Genomic DNA, 23,997 nt, shown 5'->3' with positions numbered 1-23,997 from the left:
GCCAGAACATGTTTCAGCAGGCTGCTGGCCTGCCCTACCTCCAAACCAGCCCCAGCCAGCCAGCATGAATGGACTGGGGATTGCCACCACCCATGATGCCAGGAGCATCTTCCCCAGTGCCCACAGCACTGGGACACAATGGCCAGGGCTGCATGACTCACCTTGTTGTGCTCAGTGCAACCCCTCCTCTGCTCCCAGGTTTCCCACCACCCAGAGCTGCTACTAAACCACCATTTAGTCTTGCTTTTGTGGGTGTTACCCTGAAAAAGGGTGTAGTTTGGGATGTGCCAGTGCCACTGCAAAACGCACCCTCACCTTGTGAATTGTACATCAGTTTAGGAAACGGTGCAGGGAGTGGGTGAAGTCCTGGCACCGTGCCGGGAAAAAGTTACTACTGCTTCCCTTGGGATCTCAGGGATGGTGAATCAGGCTCCACTAATGAGCTGCATCCAGCACCTTCACACCAGCACCAGCACCAGCAGAGGCAGACTGCTTGAAACCAGACTTGCCCAGGCTTGTGCACACGTAGGCTTGATCGGCTCAGACAGAATGGTTTTCTTTCCTTTTAGCAGTGAGCTTCAAAATCAGAAATGCATTTTCTTGAATTTGAAGACGCCCTCTAAAAATCCCACCCACAGCTGAGCAAAAAAATAATCTTCATCTCTGAACTGAAGCTTTCCTTGCCCTGTAGGTCATTGCAGTCCACAACATTGGTGCTGCTGCAATAAATAAATTTAGGGAAAAAACACTGAGGAAAGGGTGAAGGCAAACACACAGCCATGTGTAAGGACAAATAGACCACTGCAGCAACCCTGGCAGAGGTCTGCCAAACTGCAAATGGGAGACCTGCTAGAGCCCCTCCAAAATAAGGCATTTGAAACTCAACATGAGCCAGTGTGCTCCGGTGGCCAAGAAAATCAGTGACATCCTGGCCTGTATCAAAAATAGTGTGGCCAGCAGGGTTAGGGCAGTGACTGTCCCCCTGTACTGCTGCCAGAGAGGCTGCACCTCAAGTCCTGTGCCCAGTTTTGGGCCCCTCACTACAAGCAAGTCATTGAGCATGTCCCGAGAAGGGCAGTGGAGCTGGTGAAGTGTCTGGAGCAGAAGTCCTATGAGGAGAGGCTGAGGGAGCTGGGAGTGTTTAATCTGGAGAAAAGGAGGCTCAGGACTCATCACTTTCTACAACTGCTTGAAAGGGGATTGCAGTGAGGTGGGAGCTTTTTTTCCCAGGTAACAGATGACAGGATGAGAGAAAATGGCTTCAAGTTGTGCCAGGGTAGCTTTAGACTGGATATTGGAAAAATTTATTCCCTGAAATGGTGATCAGGCATTGGAACAGACTGGTCAGGGAAATGGTGGAACCACCATTGCTGAAGGCATTTAAAAGCAATGCAAATGTGGCACTTAGGGACATGGTTTAGTGGGTGACTTGGCAGTACTGTGTTGCTGGTTGAACTGAAGATCTTAAGGGTCTTTTCCAACCTAAAGGATTCTATGTTTATAAACTATGCTGCATGAAGTCCCTGCCTGTGGGGCAAAGGGCAGATGGGACAGCCAGGTGTCACTTGCAGAGGAGACCCCAATCTCCCAGAGCTGGGGTGCTCTTCCCAACTGGAGCTATTGGAGCTGAGTCATTTGACCCCACCTTGGGAATCCTCTCAAGCAGGCAGGCAGGGAGGTTGCAAAAGCATGGCCCGGCCCCAGGGGTGTGTCACTCCACACCCACAGCTGGGGCTGCCGGGGAAGATGTGCTGGTTCACCCCTGGAGCCACAGGGGATGCAGGGGGCTAGGGAGACAGAGCAGCAAGGAAAGGGGCTCATCCATTGTGACAAAAATAGGAGTGAGGAAGGATAGACCCCTCCATTGTGTCTCACCTTCTCTAGATACCTCAGCCATGGCACTCCCTGTTTGCTCCACAAACAAGGAAAAGTGTGTAAAAACCCCTAAGCCCAGGCTCGCGCTACTCTATCTTTTTAAGATAATATGGTGCAACTTTCACGGTCCCAGCCTATAAACACCCAGACGTGCTCCCAGCTCCTGGTTAAACATACCCACTGTACTTCTCAAGGCTTTAACATCAGGGCAAACATTCCACAGAGGTGCTGAGGGAGCTTGAATGCAGAAATCCTGTCTCCTTGCTGGAGCCACTGGCCTCCCAGCCTGTAGGCACTGCAGTGTCAGCTACAAAACTACTGGGGCCAAGGGACAGAGACAGATTAAAAACTCGGAGGATAAGACCCCCCAGTCCCTTCCCATCCTGCAAGCATCCAAGAGAGGATCACTACTGTAACATTCCTTGACACAGCTCCAATCTCCCTTTTTCCCAATAAACCATTGGAAACATGGGACATGTAAGTCACTTAGCTCAAAAAGCAGCGACCCTCTCGCACTGGTATGAGAGCAGTCCCACGTGAAGACACAAGCCTTGCTACCAGGAAGCTCAAGCAAAGGCTCATTCATAACAGCAAAGCTTGCCTCTAATCTCTTGGAATCAAAGACACAGACACAGCCTGGGTCCAGAGTTCTTTGCTGAAGCACTTTGCTGTGTGATGGTACGTGACTCGTATGCTGTACTCACCGGCCCATCCCTGCACTCTGGAGCCCACTCCACAGCCATGGGATTCTAGCAGAGACTGGCCAGACTGGAAAAGCTCAAGGAGGAGCTACCATAGGTGCCCCAGCCTGGAGGCCAAGGTGCAGGTTTTCTGGCCAGCTACAGTTTCCCAGCCACTTCAAAGGGAAGGGAGGAGAACTGGTACTTCACTTGCTCTGCCACAGGCTCCAGGAAAACCTGTAAGGGACATAAGGAAGGCCTGGGCCTGGCATCAGGGCTGTCCTTTTTGCCTGCAAAGCACATTTGTAAAGGGGTTTAAAGCCCTTCGTGAGGGTGGGTTTGCTTGGATGGGGCCACAGTGGAGCGGGTTTATGTCTGACCCACTCCTGCCCACAAGCATCCAGGGGGATGACATGAGGAGACTGTGAGCTGGAGCCCTCAGCAGCAGCAGCAGCAGCAGCAGCAGCAGCAGCAGCAGAAGCAGAGATGCCTCTGGGGTCAGGCTGCCGGTGCTGCAGACCCGCTATGCCTTGGCCCCTTGCCCGAATGAGCCACACGGGATTTTGCTGAGTCAAGCAGTGCCTCGGGGCCGGGAGGGCAATGCTTTGTGCTGACTCATGGTCAGTGGCACTCAGCTTGACCACACACCCGCAGGGCCAGGAGGGAAGCGGGAAGCAGGTGCTGGCCAAAATAACGGGACCCACCAGGTTCAACCAATGCCTCCAGCGATCGCTCCAGAAATCCTCATCCCAATGGCAGCTGTGCCCCACAGGCAGGCAGCAGGTTTCCCGAAGCCCATCAGCTTGACCAAGATGGGGCAATTTGGAGAGCTCATGGGACAAGATACAGCCCAGGGTAGAAATGCCCTCTAAAATGTTTGGGATGGATCACAGTTGGGGGGGGTAGCATGCACAGACCCAGGGCAGCAAGGTCCTGTGTGAGGCCATGGGAGGATGGAAGAGGCTTAGGGACAGAGTGTGGGAAGGAGTTGGTGCAAGTGAGGTGCCAGTGACATGACCCAGTAATTTTACAGAAGTTTCATGAACACGAATGTGACGGGAGAGGGACAGGAACCTCATCACAAAGCTAGGGGTCCCCCACTCCAGCAGTGCCCCGCTCGTCCCACAGGCTGCTGCTTTCCCATCCCCAGGACTAGGCACAAGCACAGCAGAAAACAAGCCACTCCAGCCCTCAGGACTTGGAAGGGAAAATGTCTGTAAATCCGATTTAATTTTTATTGTTTTTCTAGCAGGTCTCGTGGCTCTGTAGGAGCTGTCGCAGGAAACTGGACAGGAATTAGCTGTGGCCTCCTGAGTTGGTGGCTTGGCACCTCTGAGCGCCGTTACGACACTCGGGTGGTGGTGAAGAGCCCATCCCAGTACTCAGTCTGCGTTTTGAGGAGGGGGCAGACCTCAGGGATTGCTGGTGGCTGGTGTCCCCCCGGGCTCTGCCCTGCACCAGCATCATTCTCAGTGGCTGCAGGTTGCACAGTACCACCACAATGCATTTTGAGGAGTGGCAGATATGGCTTGACATCCCCTCCCGGGCCCCCACTGCGCTTCCCAAAAAAGCTGTGGCCTAGGATATGCCCATCTACTCCAGAAACACCCAGCTCGGAGGGACTGGAGTGCCCCAAAGTGGAGGTGTCCTGTGGCCAGGGAGAAACACGGGGCTGGGGAGCTGCCAGGGCCCCCTGGGCAGGGGTGCACAGTGACACCCTGAACCCTGCACAGTGGTGACAGCGGGTGGCAGGGTGGCCGAGGTCCCTGAGCAGCCGAGCCCCGCGAGGAACTGGGGGTCTGCTGCCTGGGGCTGTGCGTGTGTCCCGGGTTCCCCCTCTCCACTCCCCAGGGAGAAAAAACGCCAGATAATCTGGAAAGAACAAAAAAACCCATCCCAGCAGGAGGAAGCTAAAGGCAGTCCAGAACGGGGCACGCGCGGCCGGGCAGGCATCTCGTGACTGATTTCACAGTGTTTATTCCCCTTTCCCGGGGGCTGAGTCACGGCCCGAGGCGCCGGGGGTCAGCCCGGGGGGAGCCGTGAGGCGGCGCCCCCGGCCCCGCGCCCGATCCCCGCTCCCCGCCCCGGCCCGCCCTCACGTGACGCCGCTGGTTGCAATTTTAGACCGTCAGCTGACTCCAGAAATCCGTGGAGAGGGGCCGCTGTGCCTACAAAAACAGGGACGGACAGCGGGAGCGGCGTCGCGGCCTCTCAGCGTCGGGACCTCCAGCCTCTGACCCCTCGCCACCGCCGCCAGCAGCGCCATCGCCGCCATGGGCCCCCGCGGCCTCCTCCTGCTGCTCGCCCTGGCCGGGTCCTGCGCCGCCCTCATCAGGTGAGCGGAGGGGGTTCCTCAGGGGCTGCTGAGCCCCCGGGTTGGCGGGGGACATGGGAACATGGGAGAAGCACCCCCGGTGCTGCTGCAGCGGTGCCCTCCGAGCTCCTCTCGCAGCCCTCCGTAGCGGGTGGCTCCCCCTCCATCGACGCAAGGAAGGGAAGGTTCGGAACATCCCCCCCATCTTGCGCATGGAGGGGCCTTGCCCCAGCTTCCCGTACACCTGGTGACCCTCTGCCCGCCCGCCGGCCTTTCCCGCTATCCCCTGGCTTTGGGAAAAACACCGAACGCAGCGTGGCAAGGGGCATCTGGCATAGGGCGCTGGCAGGAGCCCAAACCTCACCCACCTCGTACTGGCGCGTCCCCTGTTTTGAGTGGAGCCCTGCTGCCCCCTTTCCCTAGGTATCCCTGCCCTACACCCCCCCTTTAACAGGTGTGTCTTTGCCGTCCCCACACAGGATCCCCCTGACCAAATTCCCTTCCATGCGGCGGATCCTGAAAGAGGCGGGCAGTGAGATCCCGGATATGAATGCCATCACTGAGTCCATCAAGTACAAGTTGGGCTTTGTCGAGGCGGGTAAACCCACTCCGGAGATTTTGAAGAACTACATGGATGTGAGTAACAACCCCCCTGCAGACCATCCCCTGCACTGCAACGGACCCCAGCACAGTGTCACTTGTAGGGGTACCATCCCAGGTGGGGTGAGACATGCCAGCCTGCCACCAGCCAGGAAGACAAAGGAGGGAGAGATGTTGATCCTCTAGGACAGATTAACGCATCCCCGTGGCTTAGTGAGTGGGTACCAAAAGGTGCTTCCCATTATTACTAAACTAAAAATACTAATACTAGTAATTATAATAATAACAAACAACCCACTGCCACCCAAGCAGGAGCTTTTCAGTTTGTGACCTATTTCCTTTCCCCTTTGTCACTAATTAACCATCATAAATAGGGGCCTGCTCACTTACAATCCTTCCTATCATCTTCTGGACATTTGGACTCTATTTTTGGCAAGACAGGGGCATAAAAATCATGCTCCACTCCTTGAGGATGGTAGCTTACTATGGTCCTGGGGATGCAGGACCCTTCCTCTCACTATCCTTCATCTTTTGCGCTGCCCTGGGAAAAGCCTTTATCTCTACTTTCTTGTCAGCAACTTAAGGAGCAAAGCGAGCTGGGTGGTGGCGGAAAGAGAAGCCAGATAAAGGGCATGAAGTTTGCCCTTGCCCTGCTGCCAGACACGTGTGGGGTTTACTATTTCAGGGTTCCTTGCCGGGCAGTGTAGGGTATGAGCATTGGCTGGCAGAATAAACCTGGGCCCGGGTATTTAGGCATTAATTCAGCGTATGTTCCCCTGCTGCCCTTCCCCAGCGGCTCTCATCACCCAGCCAGCGCCGTGCTGTCCTGGGAAGGGCCACCGGTGTTTCAGTTGGCAGTGTTGAAAGCCAGGGCGAGCGGTTGTGTCACGGTGCTGTCTCTTGCAGCCACCGGCTCAGACCGCCACTCAGGGCAGCACTGTTTTCCCTTGTCACAGAGGCACCAATCCAACCTGTGGTGGCAGATAAAGGACTGCTGCGTCCCTCCCAGCCTGGCTGAGAATACTTTTGCTGCCAAATGAATTCTTGGGACAAACCCCACTAGCCTGCCTCGTGTGCTTCCTGCCCTGGGACCCTTCATGGGTCTGTGTGTGTGACAAACAGAGCCACTGTACCGGGGGTTAATTTTCAAGCCCTAGCAATAATTACAGAACCACTGGAAGCAAGTGCTGCCTCCCCATTATGGCTAATTGCAGTGTTGCAATGGATTGTTAATTAGTGAGCAAGCCTTGCAAACTGAGCGCACAGGAGGTGAACAGCTTTGATAATCCTGTTTTCTTCCCTTCCCCCCTTTCCCCCCCTCTTTATTAAGTACACGTGGGGTTTGGAAAGGCTACTGGCTGACTTCCCTTGCTTCTCCAGCCTTCTCTTCAGAGCCCTGAACCAGGTGTCCACCAGGCAGGACACAGCTCCCTGCTTGTTTGGGAGGACTGGGGAAAAATGAGTCCATGTAGCACCTGCCTAGCATTCTCCATTCATCCTCACCTCTGTGGAGAGAGGGATACTTTGCCAAGAACTCAGCCATTCAGGTTTCTTCCAGTCCCAGCAAAAAATGTAGTCTTAGAGCAAAGGTGTGCTCTAAGATACCTGTGCTACAGGGACTTCTCCCAGTCTTTCACACTGGAGGCCTAAATCCATATCTGGTGGTGCTGCTCATGGTCTTTGCTCCCACCACTCCTCCAGTTTTCCACCTGTCGAGACTGAGCATTTGTTTATTCCCCCCCCATTCCCAGAGCTCACCAGCAAGCACCAAAACCCCCAGCAGCTGTACCTCCACCTGCAGTGGGCAGTGCTGCTGCTTTCTGCAGCCCACAGTTTCTCAGCAAAGCCAAGAGCAAAGCAGCTTCCCAGCCAGTTTCAGCTTTTCAATAACGCAGGTGTTTTGCTTGGCTTCCTTCCATCATTTTTTCTCATCCTTGTAGTGAACTGCTAGCCTGCAGACCTTTCCCCCTTTTCTTCTCTGTCTCCATGCCCCAAATGTCCTCCCCCGCACACACCCATCCCACTTGTCCTCAATTTATCCTTTTCACACCCGCTGTAATGAACGCTGTAGGGGAGCCTCCCTTCCAGAGGAAGAAGGTTGGGAACCCATCGGTGCCAAAACCAAGAGGAGGGCAATGTCTAGATAGGAAGCTGAGCCTCTATTCAACCCTAAGAGATTTTTTTGATCTCTAATCCCTGCTTTCAGCCAGCTGCCTCTGCTTATGGTTCCCTTCTTCTGCTTTGCAGGCCCAGTATTTCGGTGTGATCGGTATCGGAACACCCCCCCAGAATTTCACCGTGATCTTTGACACTGGCTCCTCCAACCTCTGGGTGCCATCCGTGCACTGTTCCCTACTGGACATCGCCTGCAGTAAGTGTCATGGGTGCCAGAAGCTGCTAATCAGCTTCTCCTTCCTGCAAAATGCAGAGCCTTGCATTGCAAATGGAGAAACTGAGGCAGCAGCATGAAAGGACTTGCCAGAGGCTGATGGGCTTTTTAGGGCGAGAGCTGGAAATACAATCCCAGCTTCCTGCATCCATCCTTCATTAGTCCTTTCCTGGGTTTTTTCTTTTCCAAGTAACCCCTATACAGGGCCAAATCTTCTCCAACAGCTTCAGCCCTACAGCAGGGGAGCAGCATCATCAACTGTGATGTTTCTCCCCAAATTATAGACCAATGCTGCTGTTATCCCATTGCGCAAGGCTGACTTTTTTAAGTCAGCCTCTTGCCAGATCTGATACAAACTGTCCTAGTTTCTGGTTTATTGCTGCACAGAGCATGTGTGTGCATGTTTATGGAGTTATAATTAACGAAAGCCAGGTAGGCATAATGAAATGAGAATGTCTTAGGGACTGCAAGTTTTTTTTTTATTCTGTGACATTCCTATGCAGTAAACTTCCACAGCTGAAGATGTCAAACCCGGCTATGGCAAAATGCCATTCAAAAGCCGCTGGTTGTGCTGCTTTAGCAAAGTGGAGAAACCTGTGGAGTCAACAACTGCAACCATGAAAGGCATTCCACAGTGCTCATTGGGAGTAGAGTGGAAATTTGGACTTCTTGTACAGACACCTTCTCTTTGCATATGTGAAACAAGATTAGGACACTGACAGGGTGGTGAGGTTCAGACCTGGTATGCCTAGGGGGTTCCTGATTTGTAGCAGGTTTCTCAAGGCAGTGCTTTGGGAGGTGCTGGGACCAAAGGGCTCATTTTATGAATATACAAGGGGCTTAACCTCCTGCCAGACTGGAATTCAAACTGGGACCCAGACAGCCTAGCTGGGAAACTCCTTGTGTAGCTCTGTCACTTTGTGCAGGGCTCAGCTGGTTCATCCTCAGCTGCTGTCTGCACCCTCAGCAGCCAGCCATGGGACTGCGCTGGCCAGCTCGTGACTTGGGAGGAGTCTGGGGAGGCAGAATCTGCCTGCCCATAAAACTAGGGATATCCTACAGCTCCCAACCCAGCCAAGGGGAAAGGCAGCTTAGGCTAGGGAAAAGCCCTTCTCTGAAAATAAAGGGATATTTTGAGTTCTTCCTGTACTAAAAACAATTTTTGAAAAATTTCCAGCTATTCCTAGTAAAAGAAACACGTAAGTCCTTGAGGTGAAAATGTTCCTGCCCTGAGCAGACTATATTTAAAGCCACCCTGGTTCTCCATGGCATGTGGAGGGATACATTTTGCTCTGCTGACTAACACACCACACCAACCACATAACCTCTAGGCTTTTAATACCCAACGGCCAAATCGGATTTAACAGCCTGAATTGGATCTGCCCACCTAATTCCCCAGACACTGGAAATGCTTTGTTAAGCTATCTGGGCTTGGCCAACCCTGGGTTCAGGCCCATCTTCTCATTGAGTGTCCATTTGTCTGGATAAACTGGATGGTGTGGGGCTAGGTTTTGGGGAGCCGTAGGTATAAAGGAGCACTAATGCTGTGTGTCCCCTTGTGTCCCCTTTCCCAACTGCAGTGGTGCACCACAAGTATGACTCTTCTAAATCCAGCACCTATGTGAAGAACGGCACCAAGTTTGCCATCCACTATGGGACAGGGAGCCTTTCCGGGTACCTCAGCCAAGACGTGGTCACGGTGAGTCACGACTGCCCAGACTGCTTTCAGTAGAGAGCTTGGAGCTGTTAGATTTCAATGGATCTCCTTTCTTGAGTGTCCCACTCTTATGAAACATCCTTCAGTGCTGTGTTTCCAAGTCCTTTGAAATGACATGGTAATGATGTCTGTTAAGGTAGCAATAACCATGGCAGGCTGAGAAGGGAGAAGGTATTAATCTGCAGGTCGGTGGGCTTAGAGTGGGGATTGCTCACATGGTGCCCCTCCAAACATTGTCTCTGGCCATCCCTCCAATACTTTTCCTTGTGACCCCAAAAATTTACCAGCCCAAGCATATTCCAACACCACTGCACAGACTGCTGGTGGTGCCCAGCTTGTTCTTGGCCAATATCCCCACATTAGTGGATGCCCACATGGGCAGCTGCCCAAACACAGACCAGAAAAGGTCTCTTTACTGCCCCATCCTGGTCTCACGTCACGAACTGGTGCTTATGTTTATAAAGGCTAGGTAACACCCTTGGGAGTATTCAGTGTGCAGCTTGAGTTACCTGTGTGGTGGTTGCTTCACAGTTTGCTTTTCAGCAAGCAAAGCTTGAGCTTTCTGTCCTGTGAAGGACAAGTGCCTTTCATGACTTCCTCCCAGGTACAGATGCTCGGGAGAGTTTGCCAGCTGCCAAACGTCAGGGGTGCATGTGCTCTCAGATTACTTGCTCTCCTGGCAGGGATAAGAGCATATGTTTGCTTTGCAGGGGGGGGAGAAACAAAGCAAAAGTTTTGAATAAGCACATAAATCTGGGGATTTGGAGGTTTCTATTTAGGTTCAGCTGAAAGTACTGGTTTACCAATTTCATCAGAATCAAAATGTATCCAGGAGAAGCTTAAAGTGTGTGACTCTTGCAGGATGCACTCTTTAGCCAATTCTTACAGCATGAAGATTTCAGGCTAGCCTGGAAGCATCAACTGTTGCCTCTATGCTGCATCCAGAGATGGATGCAGTAAGGCAAACAGCAAACTTCATTGTCCTTAGAAAGTGTGGGCTTAATGCAAGGACTGAAATGAGTCAGAAAGAAGATTGCCATTTTTTCTCTTTTTTTTTTATTTGTAATTGTCACCCTAGTCCCTGTTTGCTGATTAGTTCTCCATTTCCCAGCAGCTGAGAGGAAGGATTTTGTGCCTCAGTTTGTTTGGGAAGTGGGGATGCCTCTTGTCAGACAGCACAGATTATACCATTTTGTTTCTGTCTGCAAGAAGAGAAACCTCTTCCATGGAGCTGAGCAATGTCCCACTTGTAGTAGGCAGGAGCAGGGGTGACTGAGGGTCAGGGACCTTCTGCTTGGACGCACGGATGCATCCTCTGATGCACTACATGTTGTAGGCAAGCTCCCAGTCAGGTATAGTCTTGAAAGAAAGACATTGAAATAACTTTCAGGGTGACCCTCTTGGCTCCAGCCATTCTGGTGGGTGGAAGCAGCCACAGCAACCTCTGGTAGCCCCAACATCTGACCAAAAGATGCTTGTTGCCAGGTAGTCAGAGTCCCTCAGCCCTAATGGGTTTTTGAGAGGGTGATGAGCTCATGTCAAACATCCTCTCTCATTCTGTGGAGGAGCAATGCCCTGTAGCTCTGCACTCTGCACTCTCCAAAGAGCAGCAGGTTCAGCCAGCCCTCTGCTGCTCAGACATCTCATCTCTTTATCACAGCCCAACCTTGGGATGTCCTTCAAGGACAGCAGAGGAAACTTAACTGACCATGGGGCACAGTGCCTCTCCCATGACTGCAGTGCAGATACACTGCACTGATTACTTTCCTTGCCTCTCCCTTGTGCCTCTACATCCCAACCCCTGGTGCCAGGCTGTGCCTTAGAGGCCCTCACTTCTTGGTCTGTCTTTGCCATCCAGTAATAACTGGCTGAGGCCACCAACAAGGAGGTCAGGTGAGCTGTGGAGTGCTGACACCCATCTGCAAAGTGCTGGAGGGTGGCCACCACGCAGCTATCCACTGGTCATGGTTTTTGGTTGCTCAGTTTCAGGGCAGGAGCCAGCCAAGAGACAGAGACAAAGGATCTGTGACCTGGCAGGAGCACTCTGCTAAAGATGGTCTTGGGTTTCAGCCCTGCTGTGGACCAAGTGCAGGCAGGGTCTGTTGAGAATATCCATGACTGGGCAGAAATCTGTCTCCCCCTTGGGATGTGCAAGCAGAGCAATATTCAGACACACCTGACACTCAGTGTTATCAGTCCATTGCATTTTACAGTAAGCAGAGGCTTCACTGAACTCTCCGAGCCGCTGAGGATCGGTGGTGCCAAGGGGTGGCGTTTGTGAACCCGGGCTGTACAAGTGGGGCAGGCGCTGGCGAGCGGATGCGTTGCTGTGCGCGCTTCCCCCACATCCTGCGCTGTGGCTTTCAGCTTTCGCAAGGCTCGATCGCCCTTTCCTAGTGCAGTCCTCCAATACCATTAAAGGCAGCACTGCTGTCCCAGCCTTGTGCTGTCTAACCCAGGGGGCATATTAGTAATTTACAGGGATCGTTATCTGCCATCAGGTAGGAGAGGCCAGCTTGTCAGTCCAGCCTGGCTCACTACAGGGCTGCTAGCTGCAGGCTGGGAGGCTGAAATTGTCCTAGTGTGGATGCTAAAATTGCCTCTGGTCAGCCAGAAGCTCACAAGCCTCCTGAACTGCTAGAGCCAGAAGCCAGCAGATGCATCCTGCTCCCCATCAGCAGAGTTATCCTCCTTTCTCTGATCATCTTCTTTCTGGGGATCTGCCCTTGGAAGGCGTTTCAGCTTTCCAGTGGGGAATGCCAGTCCTTCTCATGGCTGGCAAGGGAGATGACCTTTGAATTCTCAGTACTCTGCTTTGCTATTTTCGTGCTTCATGCTCAACCTCACTTTCTTGTCTGGGTCTTCTCCGCTTTCACGGGAGGTCTCTGCAGGCTGGTGGCTCTTCCAAGAGATTCAGCAATGTCCTGGGGATGTTTCTTATGTAGGGGAGATCACAGGGATTGTGGGCAGAGGTGGGAGGGATTTGTGCTCCCAACCGAGAATGTGTGCAGCACCCAAGGAGGTAGGATACACAGATGACTTAGAAGATGTCCAGAGTGGGGAAGAAGATAAAAGGAACAGCACAAGAGCTTTTCAGAGTGGGAGGAAATGATGAAGTAAGTGATAGAGGAGGAAATGGAGGAGGGACAAATGGATATGGGTCCTCTGTGGAAAGAGGAGGGGCTGCAGAACAGCAAGGCCAGTGCTGGGACACTGCAGAAAGCTAAAGAGATTCTTCTTTAAAGTATGCTGAGCTTTGCTGGGATTTGGGAGGTTCCACTGAGCCAGAGTTGCCAGTTTCTTCCCCTGACAAGAGTGGTTTCTGCAGCTGCCTGCAAGTGCAGTGGTGGAAGCAGGCAGGAGTGTGGCAGCACATTGAGGGATGTGCTACAGCCTGTGTTCAGTGAGGGTCTGTTACCACCCAGGTCCCCTGAGTCAGTTTTCTTTACAATCTGCTTTTCCCTTCCCTCCCCATCTCCCCGCAGCTTGGTGACTTGAACATCCTGGATCAGACCTTTGGGGAGGCCACAAAGCAGCCAGGCATGACATTCATCGCTGCCAAGTTTGATGGCATCCTAGGCCTGGCATTCCCAAAGATCTCTGTGGAGGGCGCCGAGCCTTTCTTCGATAACGTCATGAGACAGAAGCTGGTCGAGAAAAATATGTTCTCTTTCTACCTGAACAGGTAGTGTTGGGTTTGGTGGCACACTCCTGGTTGCGAGGACAAGCCCAGTGGGCTTTTCTCTGTTTTCCAGTAGCATCTCTTGTCATCTGCTGTTTTACATTCTGGACGGCACTTCCCAGTTGAGGAAGTCACAGCAAGTTCTGCTTACAGGAGCAGTCAGGCCAAAATCTCTTATGTTTGCTGCTCTGAAGTAAGGAGAAGGAAGTAGAAATGCAGTTCTTCTACTGATAAAAAGCTGGGTGGATCTCTGACCACATTTCTTAACTGATGAATAGACAGAGGATGTTTCCAGAGGAAAGAGAAATAGAAATAAGCAGGGCTGTGTTTGTGAGATTAATATTAATGCAGTCCCCTTTATAGAGGTAAACAGCCCTAGTCTGCTGCCAGAATCCGTAAGCCATGTGGTCACCACCATGTCACCTCCCCAGCAAAGGTTCCCCCCTATCAGTCATCACTAATGAGAGGCCAGTGCTCTCTCACCACCCTGGGAGATCCTCCTCTGCAGCTGCCAGCACCTTCCCACCCACTGCTGCTCCCCACAGGACACCCCATCACTTTTCTGGCACCATGGCAGCGACTCTGAACTGGTTCAGCCCAAAAAGTAGCACGCCTAGGGCAGAGAGGGCTGCTGCTGGCCATTCAAGCACCAGCCCTCCCCCATCACCATATTTCTTCCCATCTGCTCAGCAGTGAGCTCTTATCTGATGGTAACCTTGAGAGGATTCACTTCAAGGCTGCTGGTTGGCAGAGTTGAGTGCACATAACCTAACCCTGCATCAGCGGTGTCCAGCCCTGCACAGGCACTTTTTACAAGCTGATTCAGGAAGTCCCTGTGTCAGTGCCTAGTTCCCCTTTGCCATCCCCCTTCCCTGCCATGACTTTCTTCAGGTTTCTGTGAGAAAGTATCAGGTGAAAAGCTGCAGGATGCTTTGGCTGGGCCAAAATATTCCCATTTCCCCATCCCAGTCTGTTTCACAGTACCTGTCCTTATATTGATAGAACATAGCATGACATAATTTATCAGTTTCCAGTACTGTTAATGCTGTGCTTCACCTCTAAACACCCCAGCAGGTGCTTTGGGAGGCATTGAAGCAGGTTGTTCTCACCCTGCCCTTGATGTTCACAGGTTTGGGTGTTGTTTTTCAGAGATCCCTCTGGTGAACCTGGTGGTGAGATGGTCCTGGGAGGGACCGACCCCAAGTACTACAAGGGCGAGTTCAGCTGGTTTAACGTGACACGCAAGGCCTACTGGCAGATCCACATGGATTCGTAAGTTCCCCATCAACCTGACTGCGTGCAGGGGGTGACATGTGCTGACAGCACATGCCTGAGGCTTCAGTGAGACCCTCCTCAAAAAGGAATCATCCCTGCAACACATCCACACCAAAAAAAGCAGATTAAATCCCACCCTAGGGCTGGATTGTTTGTTGCTGGAAGGAGACAAAAGGCAGAAGCCATAAGGAGATGTTCTGCAAAATCCTTTCCTCTTGTTTGTGCCCTGACCCGTGACCTTTGAAAGGATGCCTGCTGCATCCCTGCAAAGCAGAGAAGAATTCCAGTGCAGGCAGGGCGAGCCCCATAGATGAAGCCCCCGTTGTGCCGAGCTCTCGGCAAGGCCTGAGCTGCATGGCTGTCCTGCACACAGCTCCGGAGGAGCAGGATGAGGCCTCAGGAAGGCAGCCCTTGACTGAAGGGCACGGCGCAGCAATCAGCGCGCATTGTTGGAGGCACAGGGGAGGAGAGCAGGCTGAGCTGACGGCCGCCAGCCCCACGGTCTATTCTGAGCTCTCCCACGTGATGGGAACTTAAAAGTGCCCTGTGATCAGAGTGTGTCCTTTTCCTGGGAATTGCATCCCTCCCCAGCGCGGCGTTTCAGTTCTCATTTTCCCCCAGAGCTGCAGCGTTGGCAGAGTATGGCAGACCCTTGGCAAGAAGGCTTTGTCTTTCTGCGCTGCTGTGAAATGCAATGCGGGCAAGGAGGCCAGGCATCTCCTGGCTTGCCTTTTCTCTGCGCAGGAACCCTTCCCTTGCCCATGGCTGTCACAGCACCCTTTAACCCTTTTTTTCCTGCAGTAGCACAGTACTGTAAAAGTCCATAATTCATTGTCCTTAGCTCTCTCCCATGTCCATTAGCTGTGACACTAGCTCTGGAGTGCGGGTAGCAGGCAGGGTACGAGGCAGCATCCAGGGTCTCTGCAGAAATGCAGTTACACTTCAAGGCACCTGCTCAGTCACGAGCAGACAACAGAGAGCTGGGGGTCTGTGCGTTGAGTTGGTGCTGCATCAGTGTTTCTGAACATCTGTCCTTCCTGGGTGGGTGTCTCTTACAGCCCTCCCTTGCCTGCCTGCATACTGCTTCCTGCAGCCTTCTCTGGGAGGCCTTTAAGGGTTGTCTAATGTCTGGGCATCTCTCCCCAGGGTGGATGTTGCCAATGGGCTAAGCGTGTGTGAGGGGGGCTGTGAGGCCATCGTGGACACAGGAACTTCACTCATCACTGGCCCCACCAAAGAAGTGAAGAAGATACAGCAGGCCATTGGTGCAAAACCACTCATAAAGGGCGAGGTGAGGCCGGGCTGAAAATGTGGGTGTCTATGACCATAACAGCACCAATGCTTGCACCCTACTTTGTACCCAAATGCTTGTTGAGACCCTAGTCTTCTGCTCCCTCTCATCTTAGTTCCCAGGCTGTGCTCCTGGAAAAGCCACTGGCACAGCAGGGACCCCTTCATCTCTTCACCCTGGGTGGCATGCACTGCCCTACTCATGCTCACAGTAGAAAATCCAGGTCCCATGAATTAGGAAGGTCCCATTTAGGTCCCATGAATTTTTGGAAGCTTTGAGTCACTTCTGCCACCCATCTCTGGAAGGTGGAAGAGAAGGGATCTGAGGTGCAGCTGAAACGAAGGATTCACATTAATATGAGTCCAGAGACACTTTATAATTAAAGTATATTTCATGCAAATGGCAACCCTATGTATGAAAGTTTTCAACCATCAAAGCTAATCTCACAAGACATTTCCCTCCCTAAAATTGTGGAAGAATATGGATTATAAAGACCCTGTAGAAAAAAATTGCCTGTTCTGAAAACTCTCCCAAATCAAAGCCATGAGCATTTGTTGGGCTTTTTTTTAGTGTCAGAGACCCGAAGCTGCAGCAACAGTTGGCCTAGACCTGCCATCATCCCCAAGGCTTGCCATTGTTCGTGAAACTGGTTTTGTCTGTGTACTGAGCCACAGCTGCCTCTCCTCTGGTAAAAACCCCTGGCCATGCCACATCTGCTGTGGCACCCTAGGACTCAGCAGAGCCAAAAGCTGAATCCAACATCCCTTGGCTCCATGCCTATCCATAAATCCCTCTTGCCCCTCAACTTGGCACCCTAGGCAGGGAGCAGCGTGCTTATCCCAGCTCAAGCTTCTGCACTCTGAGCTGAGCTGGTTTTAGGGAAAAACACAGCAAAGATGTGACTCTGCTCAAGGAAGACTTTGGGAGAGCATGGGAGGTCCTATCTAAAACCTTTACTGTTGCAATTTCAGTACATGGTCCCCTGTGAAAAAGTGCCAACGCTGCCTGTCATCTCAATGAAAATAGGAGGGAAGTCCTTCAACCTCACAGGAGACCAGTATGTCCTCAAGGTATGTCCAGGCAGATTTTTCCAGCCTTATGCTTCTTCTCCACGGCCGGGCTTTTGCTTCCGCTGCAACAAAACACAAGAGCAGCCAGAACAGTCCTGGAGCTGGTGCTCGGGAAGAAATCTGAAAGGTTGGGGTGTCAGGGTGCTGGCACTGCAGATGGATCCACCTAACTTCATCAAAGTGTCCCAGGAATAAGATCCCCTGCATAGTGCTCGTGAGGAATAGCAGGATGGTTGAGGTAGGGGAGGCAAGCTGTTGCATCACTCCAACAAATATTTAGCTCTTTTCTGTTGCATTCTGGTGCCATGAGGCCAGCCTTATTGTAGCAGAGGCCACCAGCCTGTCATTTAAGCCGTCTGAATGAGCTCACAAGGACCAATTTGTGCAGCCCTTCACCAGTGGCTCTAATTCAGAGCTGTATGGGCTGGGAGGTTTATGGCCATGTGCAGCTTTGCTTGATGCTTTTGTGCCTAAGGGAGGGGGAGCTGGGTTTGCAGTTGTAGAAGTGGTGGGTTGGAGGTCACTTTGGCAATCTGTGGATCTCAGTCTGGGAGAGGCTGAAGCGAAGGCAGCCTTGCAGGTGTTCTTGCCAAGCCTGCAAGGTTGAAGAAAGGGAATGGCCTGCTTAAATTAAAGCTCTCACTCCTCTTTTTAGATGACTGCACAAGGAGAGACTATCTGCATGAGTGGCTTTTCAGGCCTGGACATCCCACCCCCCGGGGGCCCACTCTGGATCCTGGGAGATGTCTTTATTGGACCCTACTACTCCGCCTTTGACCGTGATAACAACCGTGTTGGCTTTGCCACAAGTGCCTAAACAGCTGCCCCCCACTGCCTCTGCCACACACACACTTAAACACACACACATGGGAGCTGTAGAGAAAGGTTGCCAGTATTAGAAATCCAGTGAGTGGAAAGGAGAAAGAAAAAAAAAAAGAAAAAGAAACAGAACTAGATTTAAAATTACATGGAAAATAGTCATTAGTGCCCTGCTAGCTACTTTTTCCACTCTGAGTAAGTGGTGCTGGGAGGTCTCTAGCTGATAACTCCAGCTGGAGTAGTCCCTTGCTTTACTGCTAGGTCTTCCAGTAGTTCTTTTTGAGAATGATTCTCAGAGCTAAACAAGGCCCTCTCACATCTCCCAGCACTGGGGTCCTTCCTGGGGGGAGGGGGGGCAGCTGGCTGAAGCCAGCCCCTGGCACATCTGTTCATGCAGAGAGGCTATGCTACATCTCTTGGGTTTGGTCTTCTGTGCTGGGGGAGAGGGATGAGGGAAGGCTGTCCTGCACATCAGTTCTTACTGCTTTTTCATTCATGAAGTGGGGGAGTGGATGGCCTGGGAGAATCTGTCTTTATGACCCCTCCTTGGAGGTTGAGGCAGTAACCAGTAGGTCATTTCTCAAGGAGTTTGTGCTAGGTTTGGTCCTAGGAGAGCATGTCCTGGGCTACAGCGATGGGGAAGCATGGTAATGTGCCCAGAGGGCGAGTTTCAGAGCCTGAGGGCTGTGGTGGTGTGTTTTGTTTAGTGATGGCATTGTGAGAGAGCTGGGAGGCATAGTGTCCACATCCCTGACATAATGGGACATGGGTTTGTAGGGGGGCTCTAGGCAGTGGGGCTTTTCAGTCAGTATGAATATTAAGGGGGTCAAGATAGGTTATAATAGAGGTAACTTGAATTCAGGGCCATGAAGGTCCAGCCTTCTGTTGAGCAAAGTCATGTGGCACAAGTTCTCTTGAGTTTAGTGACCTTCTCCCAGGTTCCCCAAACAGCAGATCTTCCCAGCTTTAACCACAGCCAGTGAGTTAAGAATAATGTTTCCTGAAGCAACTAAGTGATCTACAAGCTGAAATCATTCTGGTAAAATCTGTGTTTGTCAGCCACATAAGAGCTTTTGGAAACATGATTCACAGCATTTGGAATTGCCCAAAACTCAAGAGACAGTTGGCAGAACCAGCAAACCTCCTGGGCAGGAGGATGCCATGGAAGCTGCTGGACTTACATTCGCTTTCCCTGCTGCCCTGTCCCAAAATCCAACTGCCTTTGACACCCTCTGTACCTGCTTTCCACTTCACTAATGCTGTTGATGTCTGTTCATGTCCAGCTGTGTTGCACAGAGAATGAGGCACAATCCTGCTTTGGATTTAGCCAACTTAGCTGTGCACACAGATCCTCCCAGAGAGCTGGGGTCTGCGCACGCGGAGCCGCTTGCTGGGCTGGCACTGGTAGGCAGATACTGGTGGAGCTGGGAACATGATAAAATTAGTTTTAAGCAGTACTGGAAAGCAGAAGAGAGCCTGCCAAGAATCCGAGGCCCTAAGCTGGGAGTAAAAGACTCTTCATTTTACCAGTGTGCTGGATCAGGTCCTGAAGTTAAGGGAGTGGCAGCAGATAAGGAACAAAGCTTGGAGTGGCAGAAAGATAAGATCCGTGGCGGCCATGACCTCAAACCAAGCTAAACAGATGGCAAAATCCTGGCTACCCAAAATTCACTCATAATCCTGCCAGCAGTAGCAGTGGGGCCAAGAAATTTTTTGAGAAAGGTCTTTGGGCAGTGAATGAATAGACAGTTTTGCCCAGTGGAATAAGTTTGGCATTATAACCATGCTTCTCCTTGGGGGGTCTGGCATAGACAGTGGGGACAGGCATAGGCACACATGGGACACATGCTTTGTGCCCTACAACCCCAGATGTGACAAATGCTGCTCCCCAAAACTTCTTTCTGCCACCTCATAATCTTTACCTGGAGCTCTGCATCTGGACACCAAAGGACATCTGTTTAAGACTGGTCAGAGAACAGTAGCATGTTACCAAAAAAAAAAAAAATCTTCAGTAGCTGCTCCAAAATTAGCAAATATTTAGCACTTCTCCAGAGATCTTCAGTTTCACACCAGTTAAGTGCTCTGAGCTCCTCCAAGTTCTGCTACATCCTTTCCCGGCCCCAGGATTTCTTCAGCATGGGAAGACAGAGTTGGCCTCTTGGGTACCTACTGAACACATCACACCTGATGTGAGGTGGAAGCTTGAACGTCTTCAGCATCAGATTGAAGTGGGATGTGCAGCGCAGCCCCAGATGGAGCCCTTGGGCCGTGGCTGTGCTGGGCGTGGTCCCTGCACGGTGACTCCAGGGGGCCGGGTCTGTCAGCAGGCAGGAGGCAGCTGCCTGGGAAAGCATGGCCCAGAGTGATGCTCTGAGTGACACACTAGGATAGGCTGGAGGACCAGTTCACTGCAGTCTTCCCTGAATAAGTCTCTTCCCCCTGTTATGTTATTTGCATTTTTAAACCCATCTCTAATCGTGTGACTGGTTTTTTAAAATTATTTTGCTGTCAGAATTGTCTCTTCACAGAAAATTGAACAGAAAATACAGTATTTTCCCCATTAACTCTGAGAGTGGTCATTCTTTTGTGGTTTGAGATGACAAATTTTGTGGGTGTGCAGAGACTGTATCTCCCTGACCTATTGTCCCTGGACATCTGATTGCACTCTTGTGTGGACTCCTGTGTGTTTCAGAAGGGTGTCTCCCCTTCTCTCTGATAAGGAAACATGCTTGGACCTTGTTGGATTTGTCATTTCAATGGATTAAAACATAACCTCTGCAAGGTGACATGACAGTGCCACCTGCCTGACGCAGCCCCACTGGGCCAGCGAGCATTCCCAGTGTCCCTGTTAGCCTACAGCCTTCTCCTGGGGCCACACCTTCCCAGCTGAGTATTGCCAAAGGTAGTCCATTTACAGGGAATCAAGCTGTCCCCTGATCATCTGGACCCATTAGAACAAGCTCCTGCTTAGGATTAGAACAAGTTCCTGTTTAGGATTTGGAGTAGCCCTGTAGCAGCCAAAGCAGAACTTCATTTCTAAGTTTGGCCTAAAATCAGCTAAGGTGTGAAGTCTGGGGAAGTCCTGTAGCCCAGTGATGAACATGGTGTAGGGTTTTTCAACAATGTAGGAAAAATCCATCCCTCTTGCCTAGCTGTGTAATTTTTAGTCCCAGCTCTGCTGTATGGGAGCTGGAGACTGAAGCGGAATGAAGGCCCCATGTGCCAGGTGGAAGATAAGAGCTAATCCCTACTTTGAAAAAAGCATCATCTACATAAGCAAGATGGATGCAGCCAAGTCCCATCCCATCTTCTGAGCACAGATCTAAGCACACAGCTTAGCTGATTTCCCTACTGGCATGTCCTGAGCCTCTGTTCCCCCAGGATGCCTAAATTCCCCAATCAGCTGTTCCCCTATGTTAAAGAGATGGATTTAACCCAAAAGGGCTGGCTGGATCCTGAAAACAAACCATGCAGCCTACTGTTCCTCAATAGCCCAAGGGGAGAACAAGTCATCTGCTGCCAAATATTTATTGACAGGAATATGAGGGCCCTATTTCTGCTGGGGGGATTCTGCCTAAGTCTTCAATCATGCCTTGTGTACAGAACATTACATCCCAGTGGGAGCAATCACAGCCTTGATCTTGGCCAAGAGCAGGAGAAGCCAAGAGCTGGAATTGCCCACCCATGCTTTTCCAGCAGGGAGCAAAGCACACACCCTGCCCCAGGAGCAGCCTGAATGCAGCCCCACACTATCTTACCCAGAAAATCCTCAGGTTTACTTCAGCCCCCCTGTTTAACTGCACCATCTCTGCAGAACTCCACGCACATGACAATTTGGTATTTCACTCTTCATTGAATGTCTCCATCGGTGCAAAAAACCATCAAATGTTTCATTACATGTCCCCTTAAGGAGTAGGGGGCATGGCACTGACCCCCAGGGCTGTCTTCATGGGCCAAATCCTTCTCCATTTCTGGGCTTTACCAAAAGCCCATTAAACCAGTGGCTTCCTTTTCCTGCCCAAGGAGAGGGAAGATGAGACCCCTCATTTATGGAGATGACTTGCTCATCTGGTTGGCTCAGCAATTTGTTCATTTGGGAAACTATTTTTACCATGAATGACTAAGCACATCGTTTTGGGGGCTGATGGCTTTTCCTTTTTCCGCTCTTTCTTGGATTTGTTTATTTTTAGGTTTCTTTGGGAGGGAAGAGAAGCGGAGTGCAGAATGAAAGCTCAGAGAACAGGAGACAGAGATCAAGGGAGAGTGGGAAGATTGGATTTACCCCTCAGAGTCTCAGGCTGCCTGTTTATGGAACTTAGCAACCACTGAGCAATTTTATAGGGGTAATAAGGAAAGGAGCATTCAGGAGGCTGTGGACTTTTTCCTTCAGAAATAAAAAAGCAAGGTTAGGTTCTGCTAATGGCTTCTGAGAGCTTGAGTAGGATTTGAGACAGAAGATTTTCTCACAGGTCTTACAGCATTTGATGATGCTACAGCCCACATGTCTCTAATGTGATTATGTGAGAATTGCTTTGGGGCAGCAAGCATCCTTCTGTTCTGTTTGTCCCGTGCTTAGCACAAGGGGAAGCCAGCCTTGATGCCACAGTAATGCAGGCAATTATTCATACTCACTCCACCTTTTATATGAAAGGAAAGTAGTCCTAGACCATATGGTTGAGGGCATGCATGCATCACCTTTGAAGATGCTCAGAAAATTGGAGGAGGATCAAAATAATGCAGAATATTGAGGGGTTTTATTCCTTCCATTTTTTATGTCAGTTCCTTGAGGTCACATGAATGGTTGTTGAACCAGTGATGCTGCATATATGCCACTGTGGTCCACATAATAAACCTCTCACCACTCACACTTAACATTGAGGAAGATGATGAATCAGTCACCCAAAGACCAAAAAGTGCTCTGCAAACTGTAGGGATGACCTGGTACCTGGAGAAGAGGAAAAACAGCCATTCAACCTCCCTGACCTTTCAGTCCTGTTCATACCAGGGTATGTGACTGTCTCTTGTTGATCTCACATCCCCCTACAGCACCCTGCTGCCTCCTCTTGCCTGCTCCAAACCTTCTCTGACCTTTTTCTCTGCTCACCCTCCATCCCTTCCTGACATTAAGAAGAGGAGCAGCCTTACCCACAGAACTTTCCCCAGACAAACGAACAGCAGGCTCATCAGTAGCTCCAGTCTGCATCCATGGGATTTCATTGTTCCTCCTGAGCCTGCAGGGAGGATGCTCTGCACAGCTGAGTTTGTCCAAGCCCTCTAGAAAAGCTGACGACAGCTGGCCATGGCTCTGCCTCTCCTGCAAACCTCTTAATCCCACAGGAGCATCACTCTCACCCTAGCACTGCCTCTGTTTCTTTGCAGCTTCTTGGGAAGAGATCTGGATCTCATCACAGGCAGCCGTAGCAGTAATAAAACCTTCTTTACTTTGGCAGGACACACCACCACTCCAGCAGCGATAAATCCTCAATCAGAGGGCAATTTGTCCTTTTTTAACCAATGCAGGCTTCAGAAGGATTAAGTTGGTCTCATGGAAACTGGACCTCCTCCAGTCTCAGAGACCTTTGGATGTGCAAGAAGTTGCCCCACATCAGACCAACCCACAGGGATGAGCACAGGGTGGGTGCCCCTACACTGGAGCCAAACCTGCCTGTGACGAGCTGAGTGAATTACCATCCTTTTTTCTTAGCTCAGCACTTTGTGGGTAGGCTTAAGGCTTTTCCAGAGGATTTCCCTTCCCTTGCAGTTTCTGCTCACATGAACTTTTGTTCTACCCACTCCGTTTCCAGTATTCTGGGGATTGATTTCTCTGCTCCCCTTCCCCAGCGCCACAGCTGAACTGCCTGCTGCAGCAAGGCCACCTGCGCCACGCTATGTCACTGTGGGGTGACACAGCGTGTCCTTGTGTCCTCACCCTCCCTGTGCATCCTCCTGAATGACCTGCAAGCTGTCCCTGCACGCCACCAGCTGCTCTCCATCATCACGTCCCTGGGGGGACTCTACTGCAGCACCCTAGAGCTGGGATTCCAAGCAGCTTCCAGAGTGTTAGCAATGGGAGGTAGCAAGCACATCCCTGCTCCTGGGCACAGCCAAATCCTCCCGGGCTCGGCCAGCCGTGGTGACACCTCCACCCCCTCCCCTAAAGCAGCCCCATGCCTGCTGCCGGAGTGCTCCCGCCCCTGCCTGCGCTGGGATTTGCTCCATGCCAGCAGGATCTATTACCTCACACACGGGATTTATCCCCTTTCCATTCATCCCTTCACCACCAGA

General features: G+C 51.4%; 1 protein-coding gene across 1 annotated transcript; it reads left to right on the top strand.

Annotated features, from left to right (window-relative positions):
• The first annotated feature begins 4,519 nt into the window (after positions 1–4,519).
• CTSD (cathepsin D) lies at positions 4,520–19,773 on the top strand. Its single transcript, XM_005486555.2, has 9 exons — positions 4,520–4,890; positions 5,349–5,505; positions 7,717–7,840; positions 9,439–9,557; positions 13,061–13,260; positions 14,407–14,529; positions 15,679–15,823; positions 16,795–16,893; positions 17,549–19,773. The coding sequence occupies exons 1-9, from the start codon at positions 4,829–4,831 to the stop codon at positions 17,708–17,710; spliced, it is 1,191 nt and encodes a 396-aa protein (XP_005486612.1). The 5' UTR covers positions 4,520–4,828; the 3' UTR covers positions 17,711–19,773.
• The last annotated feature ends 4,224 nt before the right edge of the window (positions 19,774–23,997 follow it).

The sequence above is a fragment of the Zonotrichia albicollis genome, chromosome 6 (genome assembly GCF_047830755.1).
Source record: "Zonotrichia albicollis isolate bZonAlb1 chromosome 6, bZonAlb1.hap1, whole genome shotgun sequence".
NCBI lineage: Eukaryota > Metazoa > Chordata > Aves > Passeriformes > Passerellidae > Zonotrichia > Zonotrichia albicollis.
The sequence above is the reverse complement of the archived record's forward strand: the minus strand, read 5'-3'. Positions and strand labels throughout refer to the sequence as shown.